This window comes from Malus sylvestris, chromosome 15 (assembly GCF_916048215.2).
Source record: "Malus sylvestris chromosome 15, drMalSylv7.2, whole genome shotgun sequence".
Taxonomy (NCBI): Eukaryota; Viridiplantae; Streptophyta; class Magnoliopsida; order Rosales; family Rosaceae; genus Malus; species Malus sylvestris.
In genome coordinates this window covers 37,355,633-37,381,912 of record NC_062274.1, presented here as the reverse complement: position 1 = coordinate 37,381,912, position 26,280 = coordinate 37,355,633, and the positions used below count along the sequence as shown (strand labels likewise).

The 26,280-nt window shown below is 38.3% G+C and overlaps 2 protein-coding genes across 2 annotated transcripts; both read left to right on the top strand.

Annotated features, from left to right (window-relative positions):
• Positions 1 to 16,603: 16,603 nt before the first annotated feature.
• Positions 16,604 to 19,996, top strand: LOC126605130 (citrate-binding protein-like). The gene is made up of 2 exons (XM_050272499.1): positions 16,604 to 16,900; positions 19,411 to 19,996. Exons 1-2 carry the CDS (start codon positions 16,631 to 16,633, stop codon positions 19,798 to 19,800), a joined length of 660 nt encoding a protein of 219 aa, XP_050128456.1. The 5' UTR covers positions 16,604 to 16,630; the 3' UTR covers positions 19,801 to 19,996.
• Positions 19,997 to 20,961: 965 nt separating this feature from the next.
• On the top strand, positions 20,962 to 24,617 carry LOC126602948 (uncharacterized). Its single transcript, XM_050269748.1, has 4 exons — positions 20,962 to 21,261; positions 22,018 to 22,084; positions 22,909 to 22,978; positions 23,300 to 24,617. The coding sequence occupies exon 4, from the start codon at positions 23,304 to 23,306 to the stop codon at positions 24,615 to 24,617; it is 1,314 nt and encodes a 437-aa protein (XP_050125705.1). The 5' UTR covers positions 20,962 to 21,261; positions 22,018 to 22,084; positions 22,909 to 22,978; positions 23,300 to 23,303.
• The last annotated feature ends 1,663 nt before the right edge of the window (positions 24,618 to 26,280 follow it).

Below are 26,280 nucleotides of genomic sequence, written 5' to 3'. Positions count from 1 at the left end.
ATAAATCAGGGATTTTTCTATCTGAAAGGAAATATACTTTAGATTTGTTACAAGAGAATGTGATGTCTGCTTGTCATCCAATAGCTACACCAGTAGAATAAGGCTTAAAACTTAGAATAGATCTGAATCAAGCATAAGGGCAGATACCAAAGATCAGTTGTCCGACTAGTGTATTTAGCACATATAAGGCCAGATTTGGCACATGTTTTAGGAGTGATCATCCAGTTCATGCTTTACCTTGGAGAGCAGCATATGAATATTATTATGAGAATATTAAGATATTTGAAGGGGAGTCCTGGAAAAGGGATACCTGATAGGAGCATATTTATGCGACTTAGTTAGCTTGTTCTTGTGCATTTACGTTGTATTTCCTTAGTTATTTTAGTGTTCGTTATTTTTGTGTCTTTTCAGACTCTAAGTACAAAGTATGCAAGAAGATGCATTTTGGAGGCCTTTGGAGCATGTTTCGGGCTTGGAATCGATAGCAAATGCATGGGCCAAGTGGATGGACGAATTTGAGAACTAAAGAGGCCAAGAATATGAAGAATTATGGTCCAAAAGATGAAGAAAACAGCCCAAAAATCTGTCACCCCAACTTGCATTCCTTGCCATGCAAACCACATAGAATTCCCTTTGGATTCCATGCCATGCTTGATCACTCTTGTCCCCTACATAATTTCTAATTTCATGCTTCAATTCATTTAATTATTACACTCAATTGCTTGATACCTCATGTTCCCTTCACTCATTAGATTTTAGACAACATTTACATCCATTACATGCACCAATTGATGCTCCATCATTCACATTTGGAATCCAATGCCATGTGCAACACATGTTGTTGCACCTTTGACCCATTTGTTGACACATTTCACCTCCCTTTCCATCTCTATGCAATGTACACAATCATTCATGCTCCCTAGCTACAACACCACTCCATTTTACCCTTCACACTTTGCATCATTACTTCATTTTCACCCTTGGACCATTGCACACCACACACACAAATTGCCATGCATTTCATCCTTAACCTAACCTGATTTTCTAAGGTTTTTAGGGCCTATAAATACATGTTTACACCCCTTGGCCAAAGGACAATCCCCCATATTCATCATTTTATCACAAAAATTCGTCCATACACACCCTAGGAAGCAAAACACCCCAAAAACACCATTCTAGTGCCTAGAAAACATAATAGCCACTCCACCTTCTTCCACCCTCTTTGCCTAGTTCTCCACCACCCTCCAACCATCAAACACTCCTCCACACTCACCCTAAACCCTTCCATACCATTCCCCATCCATTCTACATCATAAAACTACCCAAAATCTGTCCATAACCCAATCTGCCGCAAGCATAGGGAAAGGAGGAATCTTGGATGCACTTGCTACCAAGTTGGAGCATTTTAGGTGTTTTCTTTCCTTTGATTTTAATGTCTAATTTTATGTATCTTTGCTTTGTGAGTATGAGGAACTAAACCCCTCTTAGTTAGGGGGTGATTCGAAACTATGTTCATACTTGCAATATGATTTGATTACATCCAGTTGTGATTCATAAGTTGTGAATTCAATTTACTTATCCGTTCATATAAAAACTAATTTGTGTATGTTGGTTAAGAGTGCACGCTTAATTTTCATGCATGAATTTGATGCTAGAATATAAGGGAGTTTCACCTAATCGTTATAAACTTATATTCACAAGTAGTGAAGGTTGCTAGTCACAATCACGTTAAGTAAACTCTTGGCATAAGTTTCATGCAAATCATAGTAACGAGTGCCTCGTCAATGCTTATGTTTTTCATAGAACTTAATGATTCTTGCTTGTATCTCTATTATGCAATTCATGTAGGGAACTTGTAGGGAATGTTTTGGGTTGTCGTATGCAATCATCCAACCTAATAACTTGTGGAAAAAGCTGAGGGTTAATTAGTACAATTCACGGTTAATTTGGGGCATTGAGTATTCATAGCTTATCGAAAAGCAACTGGAAATCGTTTTGTATGCAAGTGTGACATATGTGGAGAAGAACCTCCTAGCTAATCTTCCATCCATAAGTTTCATTCAAATTCACTTACAATCTGTTTTGTTTTACAAAGTTGTTTTGTTTTCAAATTCATTAAAACCAAAATCCCCCTTTTACTTTATTGTTTCAAAGTGTTTAATTTCTGTTTTGGTTGTGTGTTAGAGTGTTTTGATTTACCCAAATTTGTCTAAGAATTTGTTTACTTAGTTCTTGTCTTAATTTAATTATTTTCGAATAAAATCAACCCCATCTTATTTCTTTGAGTCATATTAATTAGAACTTGTCTTAGATTATGTTTTTAAGTGTTTTAGTTCATTAGAAAACCAAAATTTGTCCAAGTTTGTGTGAGAGTCCCAAAATTGCCCAGATTGTGTTTTTAAGGTAGTTTTGAGTGTTTAGGGGCTGTTTTGAGTCTTTTGGTTTGTTTTAGTGTTTTAAAGTATAGTTTTGCATTCTTTGAGTCTAGTTAGTGTTTTAAACTTTGTTTTTACGTTTTCAAGTCAGTTTCCAAGTGATTTAGCAATCCCTCCTAATCCCCGGCCTAGAACGATCCCTACTTACATACTTTACTACAATTGATAAAAAAAGGGTTTAATTTGTGTGTTTAGTTATTTTACGCATCAAATTTTGGCGCCGTTGCCGGGGATTAGCAACTTTGCTAATCTCTTGGATTGTTTTCTTTCGAATTATTGTATTTTGTTTAAGTTTCTGTTTAAGTTGCTGATTTGTTTTGTTTTCTTTGTTTTTAGGTACTAGTTTATGACCCGTAGCTCACAACCTGTTCGTGAGCATATCTCCGACTTTGACGGTGATTTTGAGAGGACTTTGAGAAGGAAAAAGAATTTGAAAGAGTCTAATCCTCCTAGTCCCGAGCCTGAATTAGAAGAGCAAGAAGTTGAGGTTGAAGAGAAGCCCACGGCACAAGTGGGTGGAGAAGAGCAATGTATAGCCATGGACAACCGTACGCTCAAGGAGCTTGCCGCCTCGGGTTTGGATAATGCCGCACCATTGTGTATCCAATATCCCATGGCTGCTCAAGGTAAAACCGAAGAGTTCGAGTTAAAGTCAAGTTTGCTCCACCACATTCCAAAGTTCCATGGGCTGTCCATGGAGGATCCGAACAAGCATTTAAAAGAATTTGAAGTGGTGTGTTCAAGCATGACTCCGGTTAACGTCGACAGAAGTATTTTGAAGATGAAGGCTTTTCCATTCTCTTTAATGGACAAAGCCAAGGATTGGTTATACGAGTTGGCTCCCGGTACAGTTACATCTTGGGAGAGTATGAAGAGGGCGTTTCTGGAGAAGTTTTTCCCAACTTCTCGCATCATTCTTCTTCGTAAAAAAATAAGTGGAATTCAACAAGATGAAGGTGAGTCTTTTCCTACATATTATGAACGATTTAAATCACTTGTTGCTTCTTGTCCACAGCATCAGATGAAGGAGGAATTGCTTTTGCAATACTTCTACGAAGGGCTCCTACCACTAGAACGTCAAATGCTCGATGCCTCGGCAGGTGGAGCATTGGTAGACAAAACGCCCATGGCTGCAAAAATCTTGATTGCTAATCGAGCATTGAACGCTCAACAATACGAGGGTGTAGGCCAAAGAGGACCCCTACGGCAACAAGTGCATGAGGTAAGTTCCACTTCCAATATTCAATCTCAGTTAGCTAATCTTACTTCTCTTGTTTCACAGATGGCCGAGGGAATGAAGATTCAAGGACCCATGGTGTGTGGCGTATGTTCTATCCAAGGACATGCATCCGAAAAGTGTCCTCAACTCATTGAGAATGGTGGATAGGAGAGTGCTAATGCCATTGGGTTTCAAAGCCAAAATCAGCCAAGACATGATCCATACTCCAACACGTATAATCCGGGGTGAAGAGACCATCCAAACTTCAAATGGAGAGAGCCACAACAAGCCCAACCACAAGGAGGCTTTAGGCAACAACCCCCGGGCTTCTACAACAACCCATACGCACCCCCTCAAGTCTAACCACAATCTGCCCCAAATAATTCAGGTAATGCTTTGGATAATGATACACTTGTTAAGTTACTAACCACTTTGACTAATGGGCAGGAAAATCAAAACAAAAGAGTGGACCAACTAGAGAAACAAATGGGGCAGATTGCCGACGTTGTTGGGCAGATTAGAGACCAAGGAAGGCTTCCTAGTTCTACCATTCCAAACCCGAAGGAAGGCTTTGAAAGTGCAAAGGCCATACTCTTGAGAAGTGGAAAAGAGATTGGGGCAGGTTCTTCATCAAAAACAGGTCACAAAGAGGATGAAAAACTTCAATTTGAGGAGGAGGAAGCATGCCCACCCACGGCAAAGGTGGACACGCCTATGCCGCAAGTGTCCATGGCCCTTAAACCTTCAAATCTGTCCAATAAGGGTAAGAATGTGTTAAATTCAATTCCTACTAATGTTTTTCCTTTGAATGTCCCATTTCCTAGCAGATTTTTGCAATCAAAGAACGAAGAGGAGGAAAAAGATGTTCTAGAGACGTTTAGAAAGGTGCAAGTCAACATTCCCCTCCTTGATGCCATAAAGCAAATCCCGAAGTATGCCAAGTGTTTAAAGAAGCTTTGTACAACAAAGAAACGTGTCCGGGAGAAAGAGGTGGTACATGTAAGTGAGAATGTCTCCGCCATCTTGCAACATAAACTACCCCCCAAATGCAAAGATCCGGGAAGTTTTACAATTCCGTGTGTCATTGGTAATACCCGTTTCAAATCTGCCATGCTTGATTTAGGTGCTTCTATAAATGTTATGCCATATTCCATTTATGCATCTATGAACTTAGGAGCATTGAAAAATGATGGTGTAATCATACAATTGGCCGATAGATCTAACGCTTATCCAAAGGGAGTTTTGGAAGACGTTTTAGTGCAGGTTGATCATTTAATCTTCCCAGCGGATTTCTATGTTCTCGAAATGGATGAATCAGACCATGCCCCTTCATTGCCCATCCTCCTTGGAAGGCCATTCATGAAAACGGCTCAAACGAAGATTGATGTGGCCAAAGGATTAGTAACTATGGCATTTGGTGGTGACATGATTAGTTTTAAAATTTCTGAATCCATTGAGTCTCCTAATGTTGTTCATTCTTGTTGTGCCATTGATAAAATAGAAAATATAGGACCGGACCATTCAGCACTAGGCACAAAGGATGCATCAAGAACCATGCAAGACGAGGGAATTGGAGTGGCGCACAAGGACCATACGGCCACTGCTCTCAAAATGCTCAAATTGGCCGAACGCACCATGGGGAAGAATGTTCACATTGCTGCCACTTCATCACAACACATAGGTAAGCCACCTAATCCAAATCCAATTTCCATTAAAGTTGATAGGTGGCTCCCTTCTTTGGTGCAGGTACCCAAGCAAATCCCCGATGGTGGGTGTATGAACATGAACCTTAGGCAACACAACGCACCCATCAACAAACATCACTATCCATTTCCGTTCAAGGATGTAATCTATGAGAACTTTGTTGAGCATGTTGTGGAGGACATTCCCTTGCATGCCGTGGGCTCCAGTGGGGAGTAATTGTGTTCATCGTCCGGCTGGAAGACGTTAAAGCAAGCGCTTTAAGGGAGGCAACCCATTTATTCTGCTTGATTGTCAATTTTATTACTTGTTTAATTATTTTTTGTTGTGATTTTCTATTTTGAAACATTAACAAATATGCAAAGGATTTTAACATTAAACTTCGTGGAAATGAATAGCAAACTGGGAAATAAAGAAACATAGCATAATACAAGAGGGAGCCTTCACAAAGGCTGCTTGGGAGAGGTCGCAGTAGTCGGCGGAGTTGCAGTAGTCGGCGCAGTCTCAGCAGTCGGTGGGGCCACAGAAGGAGGAGGTATCGGAGGTTGATCAGTTGGAGCTTCACTACGCGGTGCCGCCCCAGAAGACGAAGGCAGATGCGGTTGGAACAAACCCACAAACCTCCGGTGATCAAGTAAAATCTGACCATCATTTTCCTGCAGCTGGTTAATTTTCCTCTTCATGTTTGTGGCATAATTGTGTGCAAGCTTGTGCAATTGTTTATTTTCATGCTTGAGTCCTCTAATCTCCTCTTTGAGACTCTGTATTTCAGCCACCAACGATTCAACGTGACGGGTTCGAGCAAATAAGCGTTGGGCCATGTTGGACATAGAACCCGCACACTGCACACTAAGAGCCAGAGACTCCTTAACCACCAATTCATCAGACCGTCTAGCGAGCAGTCTGTTATCTCTGGGGGTGACAAGGTTCCGGGCCACCACCGCAGCGGTCATGTCATTTTTCATCACCGAATCCCCAACGGTGAGAGGACCAGTAGGGGATATGAGGGACGGGCGCCATATGTTGTCTGGAGAAGGAGGGGCTGCTCCTTCATCAAGGTTCAAGTCAAAACGACGGTCGGAAGGGCCAGACATTTTTCAGAGGTGTTAAAGAAAGAGGAGATCGGACAAGTCAAGACCGTAGAAGTGCAAAACGGGAGTTTTTACAGGCAGAAATTCAAGTGTGCTTTGAACGTCCTGCATACCTCTATAAAAATCAGCACGCGATGGGATTTCAGAGATCGAAGAGGTGAGCTCAGAAATTGAAGAAGCCATTCGGAGATCGAAGAGGCGCCAGCTTTCTCAAAAGTTGGGCTTGCTCACAAACCACCAATTCCAGATACCGAAGAGCGTCAACTGTCTCGGCCTCGTCAGCACCCATCACACGCAACTCAGCTTTGCGAAAATCACGGGCAGTCTGTCGAAGCACCGATTCCAACCATCTATCTCTCTCAGCCTCGTCAGCACTTGTCACATGCAATCTCTGCCCTCAACGAAGCTCAGAACTCGAAGCGTAAATTCTGGATATTAAAGAGACCTCTGCTTTATCGAGACGTGTCAGCATCTGTCAATTTGCACATCTGCGTTGCGTATATCACGCGCAATCTGTCGAAAATTTTTGGAGAAGCGGAATGCACGTGAAAACTACTGTTAAATTATCCCAGGCTTGCCGACACGAGTAATGGAACAATGCCTTCCCAGCCATTAAGAAAATTCTATAAATGTTGAACTTCAAAGTGAAGCAGTCTCACCCAACTTTCAGCCTCACTTAACCCTTCATCCTCTCTGAAATGGCTTTCCAACAAACCCTCTCAAGTCACTCTGTATTTTTCATCCCTTGGGATACCCCTGCAAACAACCCATCCAGAGCACAAGTATTTCATATCATAAAGGTTGAGAGCACGAGTATCTCATATCATGCTTTCTCCCTGTCCTTTCTCCAGCCAGCACCTGCTCTCGAGTACTCATCATTTTATGCTTCCGCTTCGTCTCTCACGTATAAGGGAAGTGAAGATGATACCTCGAAGCATGTGGAGACAACGTGCTGATTCATCCTCAACTAGGGACAAGGAGAAAGAAAGCAAGAGGTGGGCACTTGGAAAGATTGAAGAAAGAAACAGACCAACACCTCTCCCTCGTGCCTGCCCGTCGTGCAGAAGAAACAAGCAGAGAAGAATGCAGCTTGCACAATCATCCCAGTGGAAGGAGTCTGAGATGAAGAACTAGAGAAGCTGCCACATCTGCTTTGAGTACAAATAAGGAATTGCAACATCGCCAAAGAGAAAAGCTTCGCCATACAATTCCAATCCAGTTCAAGATCAAAGTTGTGGAAAGTCAACAAGATCAATTATCTCCAAAACCAGATTTGCGTTCTTAAACTCTACTCTGTCTGGTTTTTACTTTGCCATATTTGTCATGTTTATTTGTCGTTTATTATTTGCTTGTTTTTGGTGTGAGTATATGCTTGAAACATTGAGGACAATGTTTGATTTAAGTGTGGGGGGGGTAACCATTGTTTTGCATGAAATTCGTAGAAATTTATCACCCATTACTTCTAGTGTTGTTCCTTGTTGTTTTAAGTATTTTTTTTAAGCTGTTTTGGAGTGTTTCAGTGTGTTTTGACATAAAAATCCGAAAATTCATAAAAATTTGAAAAATTGTTTTTGAAAATCCAAAAAAGAGTTGTTTTTGTGCGCTTATTTGTGTCTTAGGGTACCTTCCAACACAATGATGAGGATTCGGTTTGTAATTACATGACTGTTAAAGAGAGTTATAAACATGGATGAAAGTTTGATTTACTCTTTATTTATGCGTGGTTGTGGTTATAACTTATGAAATCACATGTAATCATAAAAGAAAAAAAATTAGTTTTTGTAACATGCTTGAAGGAAAGAACTCAAACTAACGCTACAACCTTGTGAGACTTGAGCTTAAACGTTTATTTGGAGAGTTAAAATCTGTGCATTCTTGTTTTCTAAAGTCGTTGCATGATCTCATTATTCTTTGCTTGGTTATTACTTAGAAGGCGTTTCATCATTTAGTTCCAAATGCTAGAACTCATGCCTATTTCATTCAAAGCATGCTATTGATTTGCATAAAACATATTCAAGATGAAGTTGTGTAGTTACCACCACCAAAGCCAAACTGCCATGTATCCCATATTGTTATATGTTTAAGTTAACCCCATTGAGCCTTGATAGCCTACATTCTTTGTTAAACCACATTATCCTTACCTAGCCTAGTTTAGGACCATCCATACCCTTGTTCTTGAAGCATAGTAAAACATGATTCAAATTGAATTTCTTTTGATTAATGTATGGCAGAAAACAAGTGTGGGGGAAGTGTGAGTTATTATGCTTGTTGAAAAGAAAAGAAGAGTTGAAAAAAAAAAAAAAAAAAAAGGAGTTGAAAAATATGCGAAAAAGAGTTTTAAAGTGCTGCTTGTTGAAGAAATGGTCCAAAACATAGAATTCGGCCCTAATTATTGTTTGAATTTTCCCTTCGTGTCTAAAAGCTGATTTCTGCAATCTAAGTGAATTCTAAGTTTCAATTTCATTACTTTACTTGCTATTGCTTTAAGAACGATTGTTATCCTTATCCTTCATTTGTTAGCCATCACCCCAAGCCCCGTTACAACCCTTAACTTCATCTTGAGTGTCATGCGTTTCAATATGTGGAGTTTGAATTTGGTATGAGCATATGGTGTCACTGGTTCTCGCATCTAAGTAGTAGCATTTCATTCATGAGATCATATCTAAACTTGCTTATTAACTCCAGAAATTGCTTTCTTTGTGATACATATATGTGAGCGTTCGTTTTCATATCTACATCAATCTTCTCACATATAACTAGTATAGGGTGTGTAGTTAGAAAATCTGAGTGAAAATTGAGTGCATACTTTGAAAGGAATTGAGTAAATTCTCTAAGGCATGTTACTACATCAAAAACATTGTTTTAATCGATTAATTGTGAACAAGTAAGTAGTGACTATGATTAAGTACATGTTTAAGTGTGAAGATGATTCAAATTTGTGGGGATAATGATTTTTAACATGTCATATGCATTGGAATCCCTGAGGCAAATGTTGGAAGGTTTAGGTTGTATTTTATTTGTTTTGTTTCGTTTTATTTCTTTGTTTGCTCGAGGACTAGCAAAAGCTAAGTGTGGGGGAATTTGATAGGAGCATATTTATGCGACTTAGTTAGCTTGTTCTTGTGCATTTACGTTGTATTTCCTTAGTTATTTTAGTGTTCAAAGTTATTTTAGTGTGTTTTCAGACTCTAAGTACAAAGTATGCAAGAAGATGCATTTTGGAGGCCTTTGGAGCATGTTTCGGGCTTGGAATCGATAGCAAATGCATGGGCCAAGTGGATGGACAAATTTGAGAACTAAAGAGGCCAAGAATATGAAGAATTATGGTCCAAAAGATGAAGAAAACAGCCCAAAAATCTGTCACCCCAACTTGCATTCCTTGCCATGCAAACCACATAGAATTCCCTTTGGATTCCATGCCATGCTTGATCACTCTTGTCCCCTACATAATTTCTAATTTCATGCTTCAATTCATTTAATTATTACACTCAATTGCTTGATACCTCATGTTCCCTTCACTCATTAGATTTTAGACAACATTTACATCCATTACATGCACCAATTGATGCTCCATCATTCACATTTGGAATCCAATGCCATGTGCAACACATGTTGTTGCACCTTTGACCCATTTGTTGACACATTTCACCTCCCTTTCCATCTCTATGCAATGTACACAATCATTCATGCTCCCTAGCTACAACACCACTCCATTTTACCCTTCACACTTTGCATCATTACTTCATTTTCACCCTTGGACCATTGCACACCACACACACAAATTGCCATGCATTTCATCCTTAACCTAACCTGATTTTCTAAGGTTTTTAGGGCCTATAAATACATGTTTACACCCCTTGGCCAAAGGACAATCCCCCATATTCATCATTTTATCACAAAAATTCGTCCATACACACCCTAGGAAGCAAAACACCCCAAAAACACCATTCTAGTGCCTAGAAAACATAACAGCCACTCCACCTTCTTCCACCCTCTTTGCCTAGTTCTCCACCACCCTCCAACCATCAAACACTCCTCCACACTCACCCTAAACCCTTCCATACCATTCCCCATCCATTCTACATCATAAAACTACCCAAAATCTGTCCATAACCCAATCTGCCGCAAGCGTAGGAAAAGGATGAATCTTGGATGCACTTGCTACCAAGTTGGAGCATTTTAGGTGTTTTCTTTCCTTTGATTTTAATGTCTAATTTTATGTATCTTTGCTTTGTGAGTATGAGGAACTAAACCCCTCTTAGTTAGGGGGTGATTCGAAACTATGTTCATACTTGCAATATGATTTGATTACATCCAGTTGTGATTCATAAGTTGTGAATTCAATTTACTTATCCGTTCATATAAAAACTAATTTGTGTATGTTGGTTAAGAGTGCACGCTTAATTTTCATGCATGAATTTGACGCTAGAATATAAGGGAGTTTCACCTAATCGTTATAAACTTATATTCACAAGTAGTGAAGGTTGCTAGTCACAATCACGTTAAGTAAACTCTTGGCATAAGTTTCATGCAAATCATAGTAACGAGTGCCTCGTCAATGCTTATGTTTTTCATAGAACTTAATGATTCTTGCTTGTATCTCTATTATGCAATTCATGTAGGGAACTTGTAGGGAATGTTTTAGGTTGTCGTATGCAATCATCCAACCTAATAACTTGTGGAAAAAACTGAGGGTTAATTAGTGCAATTCACGGTTAATTTGGGGCGTTGAGTATTCATAGCTTATCGAAAAGCAACTGGAAATCGTTTTGTATGCAAGTGTGACATATGTGGAGAAGAACCTCCTAGCTAATCTTCCATCCATAAGTTTCATTCAAATTCACTTACAATCTGTTTTGTTTTACAAAGTTGTTTTGTTTTCAAATTCATTAAAACCAAAATCCCCCTTTTACTTTATTGTTTCAAAGTGTTTAATTTCTGTTTTGGTTGTGTGTTAGAGTGTTTTGATTTACCCAAATTTGTCTAAGAATTTGTTTACTTTGTTCTTGTCTTAATTTAATTATTTTCGTCGAAAATCAACCCCATCTTATTTCTTTGAGTCATATTAATTAGAACTTGTCTTAGATTATGTTTTTAAGTGTTTTAGTTCATTAGAAAACCAAAATTTGTCCAAGTTTGTGTGAGAGTCCCAAAATTGCCCAGATTGTGTTTTTAAGGTAGTTTTGAGTGTTTAGGGGCTGTTTTGAGTCTTTTGGTTTGTTTTAGTGTTTTAAAGTATAGTTTTGCATTCTTTGAGTCTAGTTAGTGTTTTAAACTTTGTTTTTATGTTTTCAAGTCAGTTTCCAAGTGATTTAGCAATCCCTCCTAATCCCCGGCCTAGAACGATCCCTACTTACATACTTTACTACAATTGATAAAAAGAGGGTTTAATTTGTGTGTTTAGTTATTTTACGCATCAATACTATTCAAGAAGAATAACCATCTCTAAGTTGAAGGGTATACTGATGTTGTCTGGGAAGGATCAATTGATGATAGGCGTTCCACATCGCGTTTTTATACATTTGTGGGATCTAATTCAGTTACATGAAAGAGTAATGAATGAAATGTGGTAGCTGGTCTAGTGCAAAAGCAAATTACTGTGAAATGGCATTGGGGATTTGTGAAATATTATGGATTCGAATATTTGGGACAACATAATTCTCAGCCTAAGAAATTATTTTGTAACAATCAACCAGCACATGACTGCGCATAATCCAGTACATCATGACGGACAACATATGTTCCAGTGGACCGATGTTTTATCAAACAGAAGATCCATGGGAAGATCATTGAAGTACCAACTATTAGAATAGAAGATCAGTTGTCGGATATACTCACAAAGGCAGTTGATTGTCGTGTATTTACTAGGTTCTTATTCAAGTTGAGCATGTGTGATATCTATGTGCCAACTTGAGGAGGAGTTTTGACTTTTGAATATTTAGGATTCCTAGTTATCAGAGTAATTATTGTAATTAGTTTTATTTCTTTTATTGTTCAGGATTGTATTGCCCTGTGTTTTATAAATTCACCTTCTTGTGAGAAGAATAGAACCATTATTCTCCTTCTCTACTCATTAAAACCATAAGAAATGTAACCGTAGCAAAAAAAAAAAAAAAAAAAAGATACTTTATGTAACCCTAGGCAAAAAAATGATACTTTTGTTTGGACCCAAAATAATACTTTGGGCCGAGCTCATGATTGTTCTCAGTCTAGTAAGAAGTATCAGGAATATTCCCACCTTGGACCTGGCCCAGTAGAGTTCGGCCGAATCTTATCAGAAGATGGTTCCATCTGGATAAGGGTGAAGTGGTCGAATCCTAGTACAATAAGGATTCCTCAGAAGCTAAGGATGCTTCGAGTCAGAAAAGATGCCAAGAGTCAAGGGTTGAATCTAAGTGATTAAAGAGCTTGATTCAGAATCCTATAGGAGTTAGGATTGGTTGAGACCTATTTAAATTGGGTTAAAAAGTTCTAGTCCAGGTGAAACTCTACCTCGGTCATCGAGGAAATTACTACTATAAATAGAGAATAGAGAGAATAGAGCGCATCATTCAAAGCCCCTTCAAATCAACACACAATTGCCTTGCGTAAACAACCTATCAAAGACCTTGAGATTTTTATTTTCCTTTTTCCCACAACACACCTTCAATTTGGATAAACAACAATGTGGAGGCAACCGGTCGGCAACATCTTTAGTTTGGATAAACAGCACTAGAGAATCAGCCAATCGAGGAACACCTTCAGTTTAGATAAACAGCACTGCCTGGAGCCGTAGAATTAGCCGATCGAGGAGCATCTTCAATTTGGATAAACAACACTAATTCAAGACCGACTAGTTACTTATCCAAGTCTTGGCCAGTAAGGATTTCCGAGTCCTTGTTGGAAGAGGTCATCTCATCAGCCTTCTCGAAGAAGTGAGGTGTTACCAGGTTACTACATTCGGCACACTGAAAGCCAAATTCGGTATTTAACTTCGCAAAACTAGCAGCCTTGTCTTGAGGTTCTAGAACTTGAAGGCCAAGACGTGTTAAGAAGTCAGCAACACGCCCAACGCCACATCAACATTCATTTCACCCCCTGGCTGAGCTTGGTTGACGAGTTGGCACACCCTGCATTCAACCGAATGACGTAGTTAACTCATTAATTACTCGGTCTACGCGCCACGTAGGGTAAGTAGTGTTTAGGGTCAACAACTTTATACCCCTTGATATGATACATGGAAATAGAAATGAGATCACTATAATTTTGAACATGATAATGTATAGAGCATGTAACTCATACGAATGAAACTTTTGGATCAGATCTGGTTACCACTTATTCCAAAAGTGATGTAATTTTAAGCATGATAATGCATGGCAGATAGTTATGGAAGAGAAAGAGAAAGATAACGGTAGTTTAGAACATAAAAAACAAATTAAAAATGAGTCTTGGAACTAGACAAAGTTTCATTTTTAAGTCGTTAGATTACTATAAAGCCAAGTACAGGCAAAATGCGTGGCAAAAATGTAAATATATTCGGTTATTCGAAAAACTACTTGACTGTCACGACAACTAATTAATATTAATAACCTAATTCAAATATAAAAAAAAAATCCAACCTATATTACCTACTACTGTCGACTCTTGGTAGGAAGAATTCTAAATTCTAGCACTGACATTCTTTTTCTAAGGCAAGCTAATGGGGTTCGTCGTTGTCCAGTCTTGTTATCTGGTTCTTCTTGTACCATCGCATTAAGCTTAACCTATTATTTGCTGAAATCACTGAATTAAGACAACACAACTCACTTAACGATTTTATAATTAGACGTTTTGTTTAATTTTGCAATTTTTGTTTTATTCATTTGTAGGATCAGACAAGATATATATGAAACCCGTGACCCTGAAGTTGCGATAACTTTTGTAACAAAATTAATTAACGTCATTCGCTGCAGATTTTAAAACACATAAACTGCACATGCATCATCCATCAATCACCATGAAAATAATGAAAATTAAATACGGAAATCAAACGCATCAAGACAAAGTTTAAAAGGAACCCAACTGTTGGAAGTTCTTATTGGGGGTATTAGGTAGCAAAAATTGTATGTAGTAATATAGAGTTGTTAGGGTAATTTTAATTATAAACGTGCCATTATTTTTTTCATGTTAAAAATATTACAAAGAAAACATCGAGGGATACCAAGATTCCATCAATTACTTCCAACAGAACCATCAAAATTAAGTTTAAGATATTCAAATTTGGAGGGATCCAGAATAAGTTATTACTAGCTAGGGCTCTTATTTTTCTGTTTCTTTTTATGTCCAAAAATCTGAAAGAATATGTTTAATTTGAAAGACCATATATATTACTTATGTTAGGCTAAATATTATTAAAAAATAAATTAATCCTGATCTCCCATATCACTGTAAAAAAAATTTCTTAATCTCTATTAATTAATGAAATCCTATTTTTGTCAACCAAAAGAGAGTGAAAAGACAACTTAGTCTTCAATCACACAAAATATGAGTAATAATGTAATTTCACGGGTTCAAATTTTACTGTTTTTATTAAAGCCTCGCCTACAGGTGATGTTAAAATATCTCTAATATTTAAAATTAAAATAAAAAATAAAAAAACCAAAAACAAAAATCTCTCACTCCCCCCACGGTCTCTCTCTCTCCCTCTCCCCCTCTCATTCTAAAAAAATGTGTTCATAAACACAAAGTGTATAGGCAAATGCTAGTATAATTGAAGAAAAGAGAACCATTGAGACAGTATCCACTGGATTAAATTACAAATTGGTCGGAAGTCCATAAATTGTTCTAAGATCATATAACTGTTGAATATTGAAGTGTAACCTTTAACGCTTATTGTGTAACTTTGCATTTCTTGTAATTTAGACATTTAATGCTAACGTCATGTTCATGTTGTAACACTATTACACACAAAAATTGAGTTCAAAACTGAATAAACAATGATGCGTAAATCCATATTGTTTACTAATAATAACATATATTTTAGAGAACTGTCATTTGCACTTCTTATAAGTGTATTTTTCTTTCTAAATAGAAAGTTTGGAATACGAAATGAGAATTTTTAAATGTCAACAACAATTCTCATACTTTATCTTGTAATAAGACAAAAAAGATCAATAATTTTTTGTTGGGTACTATAGAATTTCCTTATTATATAACTTTTTTTTAGGGAATAACCCCACAAAGGAAAGACAGCACCATCCATTAATGATTTTGCAATCGTCGGTAAAAACCCCTCTATATGAGTCACCTCCAACAACCGTCAATCTTTCTCCGCATAATCCTTGTCAAGGATACAAGATCACAAAATCACCACCTCAAATTTGAACAACAATTGTCACTATAAGATTCGGGATTAAGCACAATAAGTCATAACCTGCTACAAAAGCTCTTCTCCTGAAAAAATCCTAAACCCTAAGCTCTCCTCGAAAAAAAGGAGAGAATGACCACTGCTAAAACAGAAAAAGAAAGAAAAGGATCAAGAATGATTGCTGCCGACTCGAAGGTCAAAGACTGAGGTCAGGGACGGCAAGGGTTTTCTTTGGTTTTTTTTCTCTTGCATTATATAACTTTAACTATTAGGTCACAAATGAGCTAATAAGTATTTATAGATAGCTGAAAATTGCCGCTTTTTCCCGTCTCTGCAGCTAAAAATTGCCTTTAGAATCTACCAGGACACCAAATTTTATGACATGGCTTATTTGATTGATTCAAAATTATATATTACAAAACATGTATTATTGACGCACATAAACTAAACTAAGCAACAGTACTTTTTTTGTCAAGTGATAGATTTTGTTACATTGGATGTTAAATTAACCACCGATGGGGTGATCTCACATTTTTATACCAAATTTGTGTATCATATGATGTGGCAAGTGATGCATATGTGCCACATCAATTAATGAATTTTTCTCATTAGACTTAGAATATATAGACATCACTTCATGTGTATGTATGTCAAGTTTAAACCACCAACAATAAGCAATTGTAGGTAATAAAAAATTTACACAACCCAAGTTCTCCTTTGCCATTGTATTAAAACCAAACAGTGGATAACTACAGCTTTTTGAGACTATAAGGTCTAGGAGAACGGGCTCTATAAATACATTCTTTCTTCATCATTCAAAGTATCCTATACATCCAACTTTCAGTCAAGGAAGAGGGAGATGGGTATCCTTAATCACATTGCTTTGATAAGCGCAGCTTTTGTTATCCTACAAACTCGTTGGTCAAGTAGTTGGCCTATGGATCCAACCCTTGGCTTCCTACGACTCCCACTAAACAAATCCAACTTTCACGTCCAAAAACCATATGATTTGCAAGAAAGTGAGCGCTACAGCTTTAAACATGGAGTGCACAAGATGTGGGTATACTTCACAGACAAGCCCCTCTATCGTAATAGTCCTACCCATCCTCGAACTGAGATCCGAATAACGGTACGTAAAGCATTTGACAACACAAACTAAACTTCTACATGTATCTTCACAAATTCTTTTTTAAACCTCCTTTACTATGTGTCATATATTTTCTGGTCGTCATTTGATTTAATCGTGTGCTTCTGCGAATATATTATGCAACCACAATTAATCTTGTAAGGAAATATATTGCGCCATGACGGTGGGGATAGGTTTGGATTGGACTACCCCCTACATTCATGAAGGAGATCGATGCTCACCACACCCTATTATTTGTCATTAGATAAGTTATGTTTATCTATTATACAAATTTCGAAATTTAATTTTCTACTTTTGTCGAGATTTTCTTCTCTTAATTCGTCCAAGCTAATCATAAACACCAAATATGCAAGACCTCTTACGCTTAGGAAATCAATTCGATTTTGAGCGCTTCTTTCTCCCGGATACCTCAGTAAATCAATGATGAGTGCACGAGTTACCCCAAGTAATAAGGTTGGAATGATGAGGTTAAGTTCATGACAGGCCGAATATTCTATCACTTCTACACGTCTCCAGTGAAGTAACGATCGAGGTATGGGGTTGTATGCATGCAGTGATAAAATGAGAGTACTAAAATCTTAGGGGATATTACTAAAATTATAAATAGATTTAAACTCCATGAGATTATTTTTACTATTTATATATATATATATATATATATATATATATATTTTTTTTTTTTCATTTCGTAGTTAAAGGGATTAGAAGTATGTTAAACCTTAAGCCATCTTACTTTACAGTTAAAAACGTCAAGGGATTCTGTTACAGAAATAATCATTAGGAGATTGTGTAAAGACACGATAAACCTACGTTACTTTTCATAAATTTTTCCGTGAAAACATGTCACTTGAAGTAGTATTTTCGTCAATTAAAATAAATCAAATCTCCTCATAGTTTAATATTTTACCTGCACTACAAATTATGTTGGAAAATAAATTATGTTTCTATATACCCCAAAAAACAACTGTAATGCTATGTTTAAACTTAACTTGGCCTACGTTTTCATTTGATGAGTAGAGATGTGAATTTCACAAAATCTCTAATGAAATTAATTAATTAATATTATTAACAGGAAATTTAGACTTACAATTTGGGGGTTAATTACACAAAACCCCTTGAAGTTTATCCTGTTTTCACAAAGCCCCCTCACTTTTGATAAGTAATGCTAACACCCCTTGAGGTTTTAATATACTTTCACAAATACCCCTTTAGTTGAAAATCAGTCCCTAAAAAGACAAATTTACCCTTATAATTAATTACTTAACAAAATAAAAACTATTATAAATAATTAAAAAAAATAAAAAATTACACAAAACATTAAAAAAAATAAAAGAATGATAAATCCCATTGGAATCCAAACATCAAACCTATGTTTGTTTTCAAACTACTGCCACTAACATCAACATGCACTCGACCCACAAACCCATTCCCGTCAACTTCTTACTTCTAGCAACCCCCTCTCGATCTTCTTCTTGGTTAAACAATCCCAAAGCTTAGGACAAAAGAGATGGCGAGCGAGGTCGACGAGAAGATTTTCTGGAAAGTGTGAAACTAAGATAATAGAGCAAGAGAGATGGTGATGTCGACAAGAAAATTTCAGAATGAATGAGATGGCGATGTTGTAGTTAATGGCGTTAAAAAACATGAACGGATCGGTAGCAGAGAACTGGCCGTGCTCTCCAGTTTCATGAAGAAAATCGATTCTTTTTCGTCTTCTTCTAGTGTAATTAACATATATGTATGCTTACTTTAGTTCCAACCCCTGGTGATTTTAGTGAAAGCCATGAGATGATTAGAGTGCTCGGATCTCCTGCACTAGAACCATTAATAGGTTAATAGTTGTAGCCTGTATCATTCATTATTAATTCTCAACGAAATAAAATCTATGTGGCAGCATAATAATTATTCCCAATTGAATTGATTTTATATGTTCATGTTCATGCCCCCCCCCCCCTACACCCCAGTTCAAGACCAGAACGTCGACAATGAGTGCTGGGCTGGATATGGTTCAGAGCGAGAGAAAGAGAAGAGGGGAGGAGTCTTTTGGTGGCAATAATACTTTTGAAAGATGGCGGGTGAAAATGGAAGGGAAAGAAGATCCATCTGGTTTTTTTTCTTTTTTTTTTGTTTAAATTTTTTTAGTTTATGAAAGTGTTTTTTTTTTTTTTTTTTTTTTTTTTTACTTTTCAAGTAATTAATTATAGGGGTAAATATTTCATTAAGGAGTGATGTGAAAGAAAATTAGAATCTCAGGGGGTGTTACTGTTACTTATCAAACGTGAAGAGGTTTTGTGAAAACATGATAAACCTCATGAGATGTTAGTGTAATTAACCCATAGGTCAAAATAAATTCAAATATATTCCCAATTAGGGTTGCTAATATCCACTCAACTTTCTTAGGAAAAGCTATAAATCAATATATTTGTTTGTAATATAGATTAATTAGTGAAACGACCTCAAGGTACACTTATCAATTAATTGTGTATCAGCAGGGATACGATTATTCTTCGGGTGTATGGCAATTCGAAGGATACGGGTATGTACCATGTGGAACAGCCAATGTCACCATAATGCAAGTGTTTGGGGGAAGCCCTCATGCAACAACGTTTATGCTTAGAGTTGGCCAAAATGGTACCCTTACATATTATAGGAGTGCTGTTTTGGCTTCAAACATGTACGACAGGTGGTTCAGGCTTAATGTGATCCATGATGCCAATGCTTCGCATTTAAAGGTTTATATTGATGGAGTTCTCAAGTTTGAGGCACCTGGTCGGGGAGGGACCTCGCATTATTTCAAATGTGGTGTCTACTCGCAGCCAGATGGTTCCTACTACATGGAGTCTCGTTGGAAGGGAATCAAAGTACTCAAGAAATGTGGATGATTGGTGCCTAAGGGTCTACAGAACCTTGATGACGTGCTGGTTGACTCGACGCCTCAATTTACATGCATGCAAGTGAAATATTATGTCGATTTACGTTTTATTTTTGCTGAGTTTGTGAAATGTTATATTTTGTAAGAATGACACTACTTGATTCTTCCCACTTTGCATGCTAGTGGTGACACTCACCACTCCATGATTACCGTTCGATGAATTTGATTAATCCATCTACTACACAAATCTGAAAATTTAAACTAATCTAATAATAATTAATATGGTGATGAGTAAAAATACACTCTTTATTTATTTAAATGAATAGCCTTGGCCTCCTTTCTCTCCTCTCCTCTATGAGATTGCCAATTTTGTGCCATAATTCTCCATATTATTAAAAAGAAAAACCGTAACCATGACAAGAGCACAATCATCCATGGTGGATGTCTCTCCAATACTATTTTAGGTTTGCAAGCGATGAGTTGAAGTAGCAAGTGCAAAAATAAATGAAAGGGGTTAATTGTTTTTGTATATACTAGTTAATTTTCAATGGCTTTTAAACTCGACTTGTTTATTATGGTGCTACCTACTGAGCAAGTTGTTTGTTTCCCCACAGTTCTTCTCTTCAACTAATGTCAATACAACAATTTTTTTTTCTAACCAAAGTCTACGTCACTTGCTAAAATTACCTCGCTTAAAATTGTCAAATATTGAATAACAGGATTCTAGTGTTGAAAATTTATAAGGCCTTAAACAAATTATCCAATATGTAAAAGGTTTCACAAAATAGTAGGCAAAGGTTATACCATTCAATTCTTCAGCCCGGCTCTAATTATACCAAACAATAAAAAATCTTTTAATCATTGGAACAATAAAATAATATAAAAGTATGTTTTTTTTAAATGTCATATAAATTTATACATTTTTCTTATTTTTTTATATAAATTAAAATTTTAAGGGATTTATTAAAACTACATTCGCGCACTGTCTTGAAGAGTGAAATGCACAAATCCGTTTTTGTCCCATTGGGTTTTTTGTTGGCAAGATTTTAGTGAGGCAGCATTATGCTTGTCCAACACATTATCTGTCACAGCCCGTCCCAGAATTACTAAATACCGAGGACGTGAAATTACAAAAACGCCCTTAAACGGGATTAAGGTGCGTAAATTTGGTATTTGTTTTACACTAAGATCTTAAACTAGGGTTTAGATTTACATTTGTTTGGTCTAATAATTTTGTATTGGACTTAGGTGGGATCCCCACCTCCTGAAATCCTTCCCCAAAACCCGTAGGTTGTCTCTCTCCCTCTTTCTTCCTCATCTCTCCCTCAGAAACACTCTCTCTCTCTTACTCTCGAACTCTCTCAAGCTCTCGGACAAACACCAAGAACAACCACAAACGTGCACCAACGTCCAATCTAAGATCATCTTCGTGATCTTGGGAACTTCACGAGCACGGGGGTATAAGTTTCAGGTAAGTTTCATTTCTGAAATCCTAGTTTCAAAACACCCCGTGAATTGACACTGTTCACGAACTTAAAATTGGTTGTGTTTTAGGCTAAAGCAAGATCACCACGAGTCTTAGGAAGTCCTAAGGAGGCTCGGAGTGCCTCGTTTGAACAAAATGGACGTCGGGATCGTCGGGTTCGAGTTTGGCCGAAATTGAGGAATTTTGGAAGGTATGATCTAGTTGTTTTTAGGCCCTAAAACCCTTCCAACGTGATAGTACATGTTAAATGCTTCATTTTGGTATAAAATGCGAAGAAATTGGTTGAAAAACGAAGGAGAATAGTGGATTTGAAATTTTTCCAGAAACCGGCGAACAGTCGCCGGCGACCGGCGACTCGCCGGAGAAGACAGGGAATCTTCCGTCAAGTTTGACGGAATATTCCGACGCCGTTAGTTAACTTTAACGGAAACCGTTAGTTTTTAACGGAATATACTAGGATTTGACGGAATATTCTCTAACGCCGTTCACTGTAGCCGTCAGTGTGCATGTCACGTGGCCGCGCGTGGGCCGCGCGTAGGTCCGTGCCACGTCAGGCGCGTGGGGGCGCGTGAGGACTCCAAAAATTATTTTAAAAATATGGGGATGATCCTGAGGTTGTGTAGGTCACTTTGGTATATTTATATACCCAATTTGAGCATCGTATGAAGAATTAATTACCTAGTTTGGTTTAGGTGCGTTAAATGTGCGTTAAATGATTGTTTTAAGTTATTTCACTTCTAGGTGGAACTTTTAACGAGGACGAGCACATCCAGGGGCGTCAAGGGGGTTACGACCCGGCGACATACCAGTGAGTGGGCATTTGTTTTTATATATACCTATATACTCGATTTCCCCAGAAATCAAATTTAAATGAAAAGTATATTGAAATGAAATGAAATATGATGTGATTGCCATGCATAGAATATTATGGATATTATGAACTGTCGTATGATGCATATATGTATGATGGTGCTGTGGAAGCACAGGTAAGTATTTAATTAATATTATGATGATGATGATGATATATTGAGCTCATATCCTGCACCATGGTTTAGTGCTTATAGTATTCACCGCATCGCACGCTCGCCTTGGATCCAAGTAGATGCTGGTCGTACAGTCCACGCGGAGTGGGTACGACGGGCCAGTCGTAGAGTGTTAGTGAGATTATGACTGGTGGGTGACCTTAGGTTATTGTATACAGATGATTGATGAGAGAAGCACTAGAGCGAATATTACCATGAGTCGTTCAAACTACATTAGGTAGTTCCGACTTATGTGCAGAAGGCCGGACAGGTCACGCGGAGTGACTCCGGCAGAGAGTGAGATTGATAGATGTTGAGCTCTAGGTTCAATCGTTCAGGGCTATTAGAGGGCCTACGATTGATTATTTCTTTTACCTGATTATATTATGTTAATGCATTCATACTAAACTGTTGAAATTGGCATGGTACATTCTTTATTGAATCTGTTATAAGATTGATGATTGAGACAGTTGAGATATATATGCTATATACTATTTTTCTGGGAAAGTATACAGGTTTTCCAAAAAGGGGTTATAATTGTGGATTTATGAAATGATTTGGAAAAGATTGATTTTCGCCCACTCACGTTTTCTGTTTTTCGCCCCTCCAGGTTCTAGTTGATAGTTGAGGCGTTGGTGGCCTACGAGGACTGCTTCGGCGTTCTGACAGACTAAATAAATGTAGGATTCACCCGAGGGTGTTGTAAAATAGTTATGGTCCTACTTGACTGCACCTAGACGCTTATGCTCTGTTTATGTGTGTTTAGTACACTCTTATGCACATAGAATGCTAGGTTGTAAATAACTGCAATTAGTGGTTTTTGTTGACTCGTATTTTATTATTAAATCGTTTCCGCTTGCGTTATGGTTACGTCACACTCACGTGACGGCCAGCACATCCTAGTCTTCGGGTTAGGGTGTGTCAGTTTGGTATCAGAGCATAGGTTGCAGTCCTGTATAACTAATGAGTTCTTCTATTGATTTTGTTATGTTTTCTGTCAGAATTATGCCGCCTCGTAGAGATCCTCGCCGTGCTGCTGAGCCTAATTTCCCCGATATAACTCAGTTAGGGGCAGCAATGGCTCAAGCTTTTCAGGCTAATATCCGTCCTCCTCAGAGAACGCCCGTAGAGACGATGTATAATCTGAAATTGGAAACCTTTGAGGGAAATGAAGGTTATGAAGGGGCAGAAAAGTGGTTGGATCGAATTGAGCAGACCTTTCAAGTGATGCAAAGTCAGGGAAACCTGCCAGCTAATAGATGGGTGGAGACTACCACCTGGTTTTTGGGCCGTGAGCCAGCTGCGTGGTGGATAAATCAGTCGAGGCACATGGCACCTGAAAGGGCAGCCGAATGGGAGGTATTTAAGGAAAATTTTATGAAGAGATTTGTTCCTCCGGAATATATAGATCGCAAGAAACAGGAATTCACCAGTCTGAAGCAGAGAAATATGTCTGCACATGAGTACTACAGGAAGTTTACTGATTTATCCCGTTATGATTCTGATTTAGCGGGTAATCAAGCAGAAATGCTTCGTCGTTTCAAGCTAGGATCTAAGAAGAAGTACAGAACGTTTGCCAATGCACTTCCCTGTGCCGATTATCATGAGTATTTTGAGATTCTGGTCAGGATGGAAGACTCTGATAATCTTCCGGACAGTGAGGATGAAGAGGATAAGGGTAATGGTCAGAAGAAAAATGAGAAAGGTAAAGGTGTTTCCATTCCAGGACCTCGTCAGACGCAGAATTTCAAGAAAAGTGGAATGAGTTCGAGTTCTTCCAGTGGTGGATTTAGTGCCACAGGTCCGAGGAGAGGAGGTGGTAGGTTTGGTAATGGACCTAGATTTTCTGGTCAGAGAGGCTTTAGTGGTGCTGGTAGTTCGGGTCCTCCGTTATGTCGCCGTTGTAATTTCCGACATCATGGGGAATGTAGGAGAAGCAGTGGTGCATGCTTTACATGTGGTCAGACAGGACATAGAGCTATGTATTGTCCCCAGAATCAGCAGAGGCCCCAGCAGCCTGTTATGCCAACATCAGCACCGACTCAACAGAACTTTAATTCAGGCAGTTATGGCCAGGGTGGTCGTGGTGGTGCTTATCACTATCAGGGTGATGCTGCTCCTTATGCTCCGGGACAGTATCACTATTCCCAGGATCCTTATTTTCAGAGTGGATATTCTCAGGATCAAGGAGGTTATACTTCATATCCGTCTATACCAGCTAGCGGATCTCAGTGGTATCAGGGGGGTCAGCCCCAACAGAGCGGAGTTGCTGCTAGTAGTACAGGGTCGTTTAGGCCGCCTGCCCAGGCAGGTCAATGACGTACTCACCAGGGACGAGGTAACCAGAGTGGCAGAGGTCGTGGAGGACGACAGCCAGCTCAGGGACGTGTTAACCACATCTCGCTGCAAGATGCTCAGAACCATCCAGACTTGATTATGGGTACGTTGAATGTTCTTGGTCATTTTGCTAGAGTCTTGATTGATTGTGGTGCTACACACTCTGTGATTTCTCATACATTTGCTCAAATAACGCAACCTCATCCTTCACCTCTAGGGTTTGATTTAGAGTTTGCTATACCTAGAGGGGATAAATGTTATGTTGATAGTTTTTACTCTGGGTGTCCAGTGATGGTAGATAATGTCATTATGCCTGCTAATCTTATCCCGTTAGACATCGTGGATTTTGATGTGATTTTAGGGGCGGATTGGTTGCATTATAATCGCGCCCATATAGATTGTTACGGGAAATCAGTTACTTTTCTTCGTCCTGGACTACCCGAGGTTACATTTGTGGGTGAAAGAAGTGGGGTGAGGCATGGTGTTATTTCAGCCATAAGGGCGAAGAAATTGTTATCCAAGGGTTGTCAGGGATACTTGGCATATGTGGTGTTAAATGATGTTGATTCCGGTAGTGTGGAGGAAGTCGGAGTAGTCAGACACTATCCTGATGTATTTCCAGATGATTTACCTGGGTTGCCTCCAGATAGAGATGTGGAATTTTCGATTGAATTGCTTCCAGGTACGAACCCTATCTCTTTGACTCCTTATAGAATGGCACCAGCGGAATTAAGAGAGTTGAAAATTCAATTGCAAGAGTTAATTGATAAAGGTTTCATTCAGCCTAGTTCTTCACCTTGGGGAGCTCCAGTGTTGTTTGTAAGAAAGAAAGATGGAACTTTGAGATTGTGCATTGATTACAGGCAATTGAATCGGGTGACGATTAAAAACCGTTATCCCTTGCCTCGTATAGATGATTTGTTTGATCAGCTCAAAGGTGCCTGTGTGTTTTCTAAGATCGATTTGAGGTCTGGGTATTATCAATTAAAGATTAAAGATGAGGATGTTCATAAAACAGCTTTCAGGACTCGTTATGGGCATTATGAGTTTTTGGTGATGCCATTTGGATTAACGAACGCTCCTGCAGCTTTCATGAGATTGATGAATGAAGTATTCCAGGAATATCTTGACAAGTTTGTTATTGTTTTTATTGATGATATCCTGGTATATTCTAAGTCGAAATCAGACCATATTCGACATCTTAACTTGGTGTTAAGGAAATTGAGGGAACACCGGTTATATGCCAAATTTAGTAAATGTCAATTTTGGCTGGATCAAGTGGCATTTTTGGGACATGTGGTATCAGCTCAGGGAATTCAAGTGGATCCTCAAAAGATAGCAGCAGTGGAAAATTGGGAACAACCTCGAACGGTCACTGAGGTGCGGAGTTTTCTTGGTTTGGCAGGTTATTATAGACGGTTTGTTCAAGACTTTTCTATGATTGCCTTGCCATTAACGAAGTTAACCAGGAAGGATGTTAAGTTTGAATGGGATGAAAGTTGTGAGCAAAGTTTCCAGCAGTTGAAGTATTGCCTTACTCATGCACCTGTGTTAGTACTTCCTGATGATAACGGTAACTTCGAGATCTACAGTGATGCTTCTTTGAATGGTTTGGGTTGTGTTTTGATGCAGCATAGTAGAGTGA

Excerpts from the sequence above, each read along its gene's own strand:
- LOC126602948 (XM_050269748.1), top strand. The coding sequence starts at position 23,304 with ATGCCGCCTCGTAGAGATCCTCGCCGTGCTGCTGAGCCTAATTTCCCC.
- LOC126605130 (XM_050272499.1), top strand. The coding sequence starts at position 16,631 with ATGGGTATCCTTAATCACATTGCTTTGATAAGCGCAGCTTTTGTTATC. Across the intron at positions 16,901-19,410 it reads GAACTGAGATCCGAATAACG|GGATACGATTATTCTTCGGG; the intron begins GTACGTAAAGCA and ends GTGTATCAGCAG.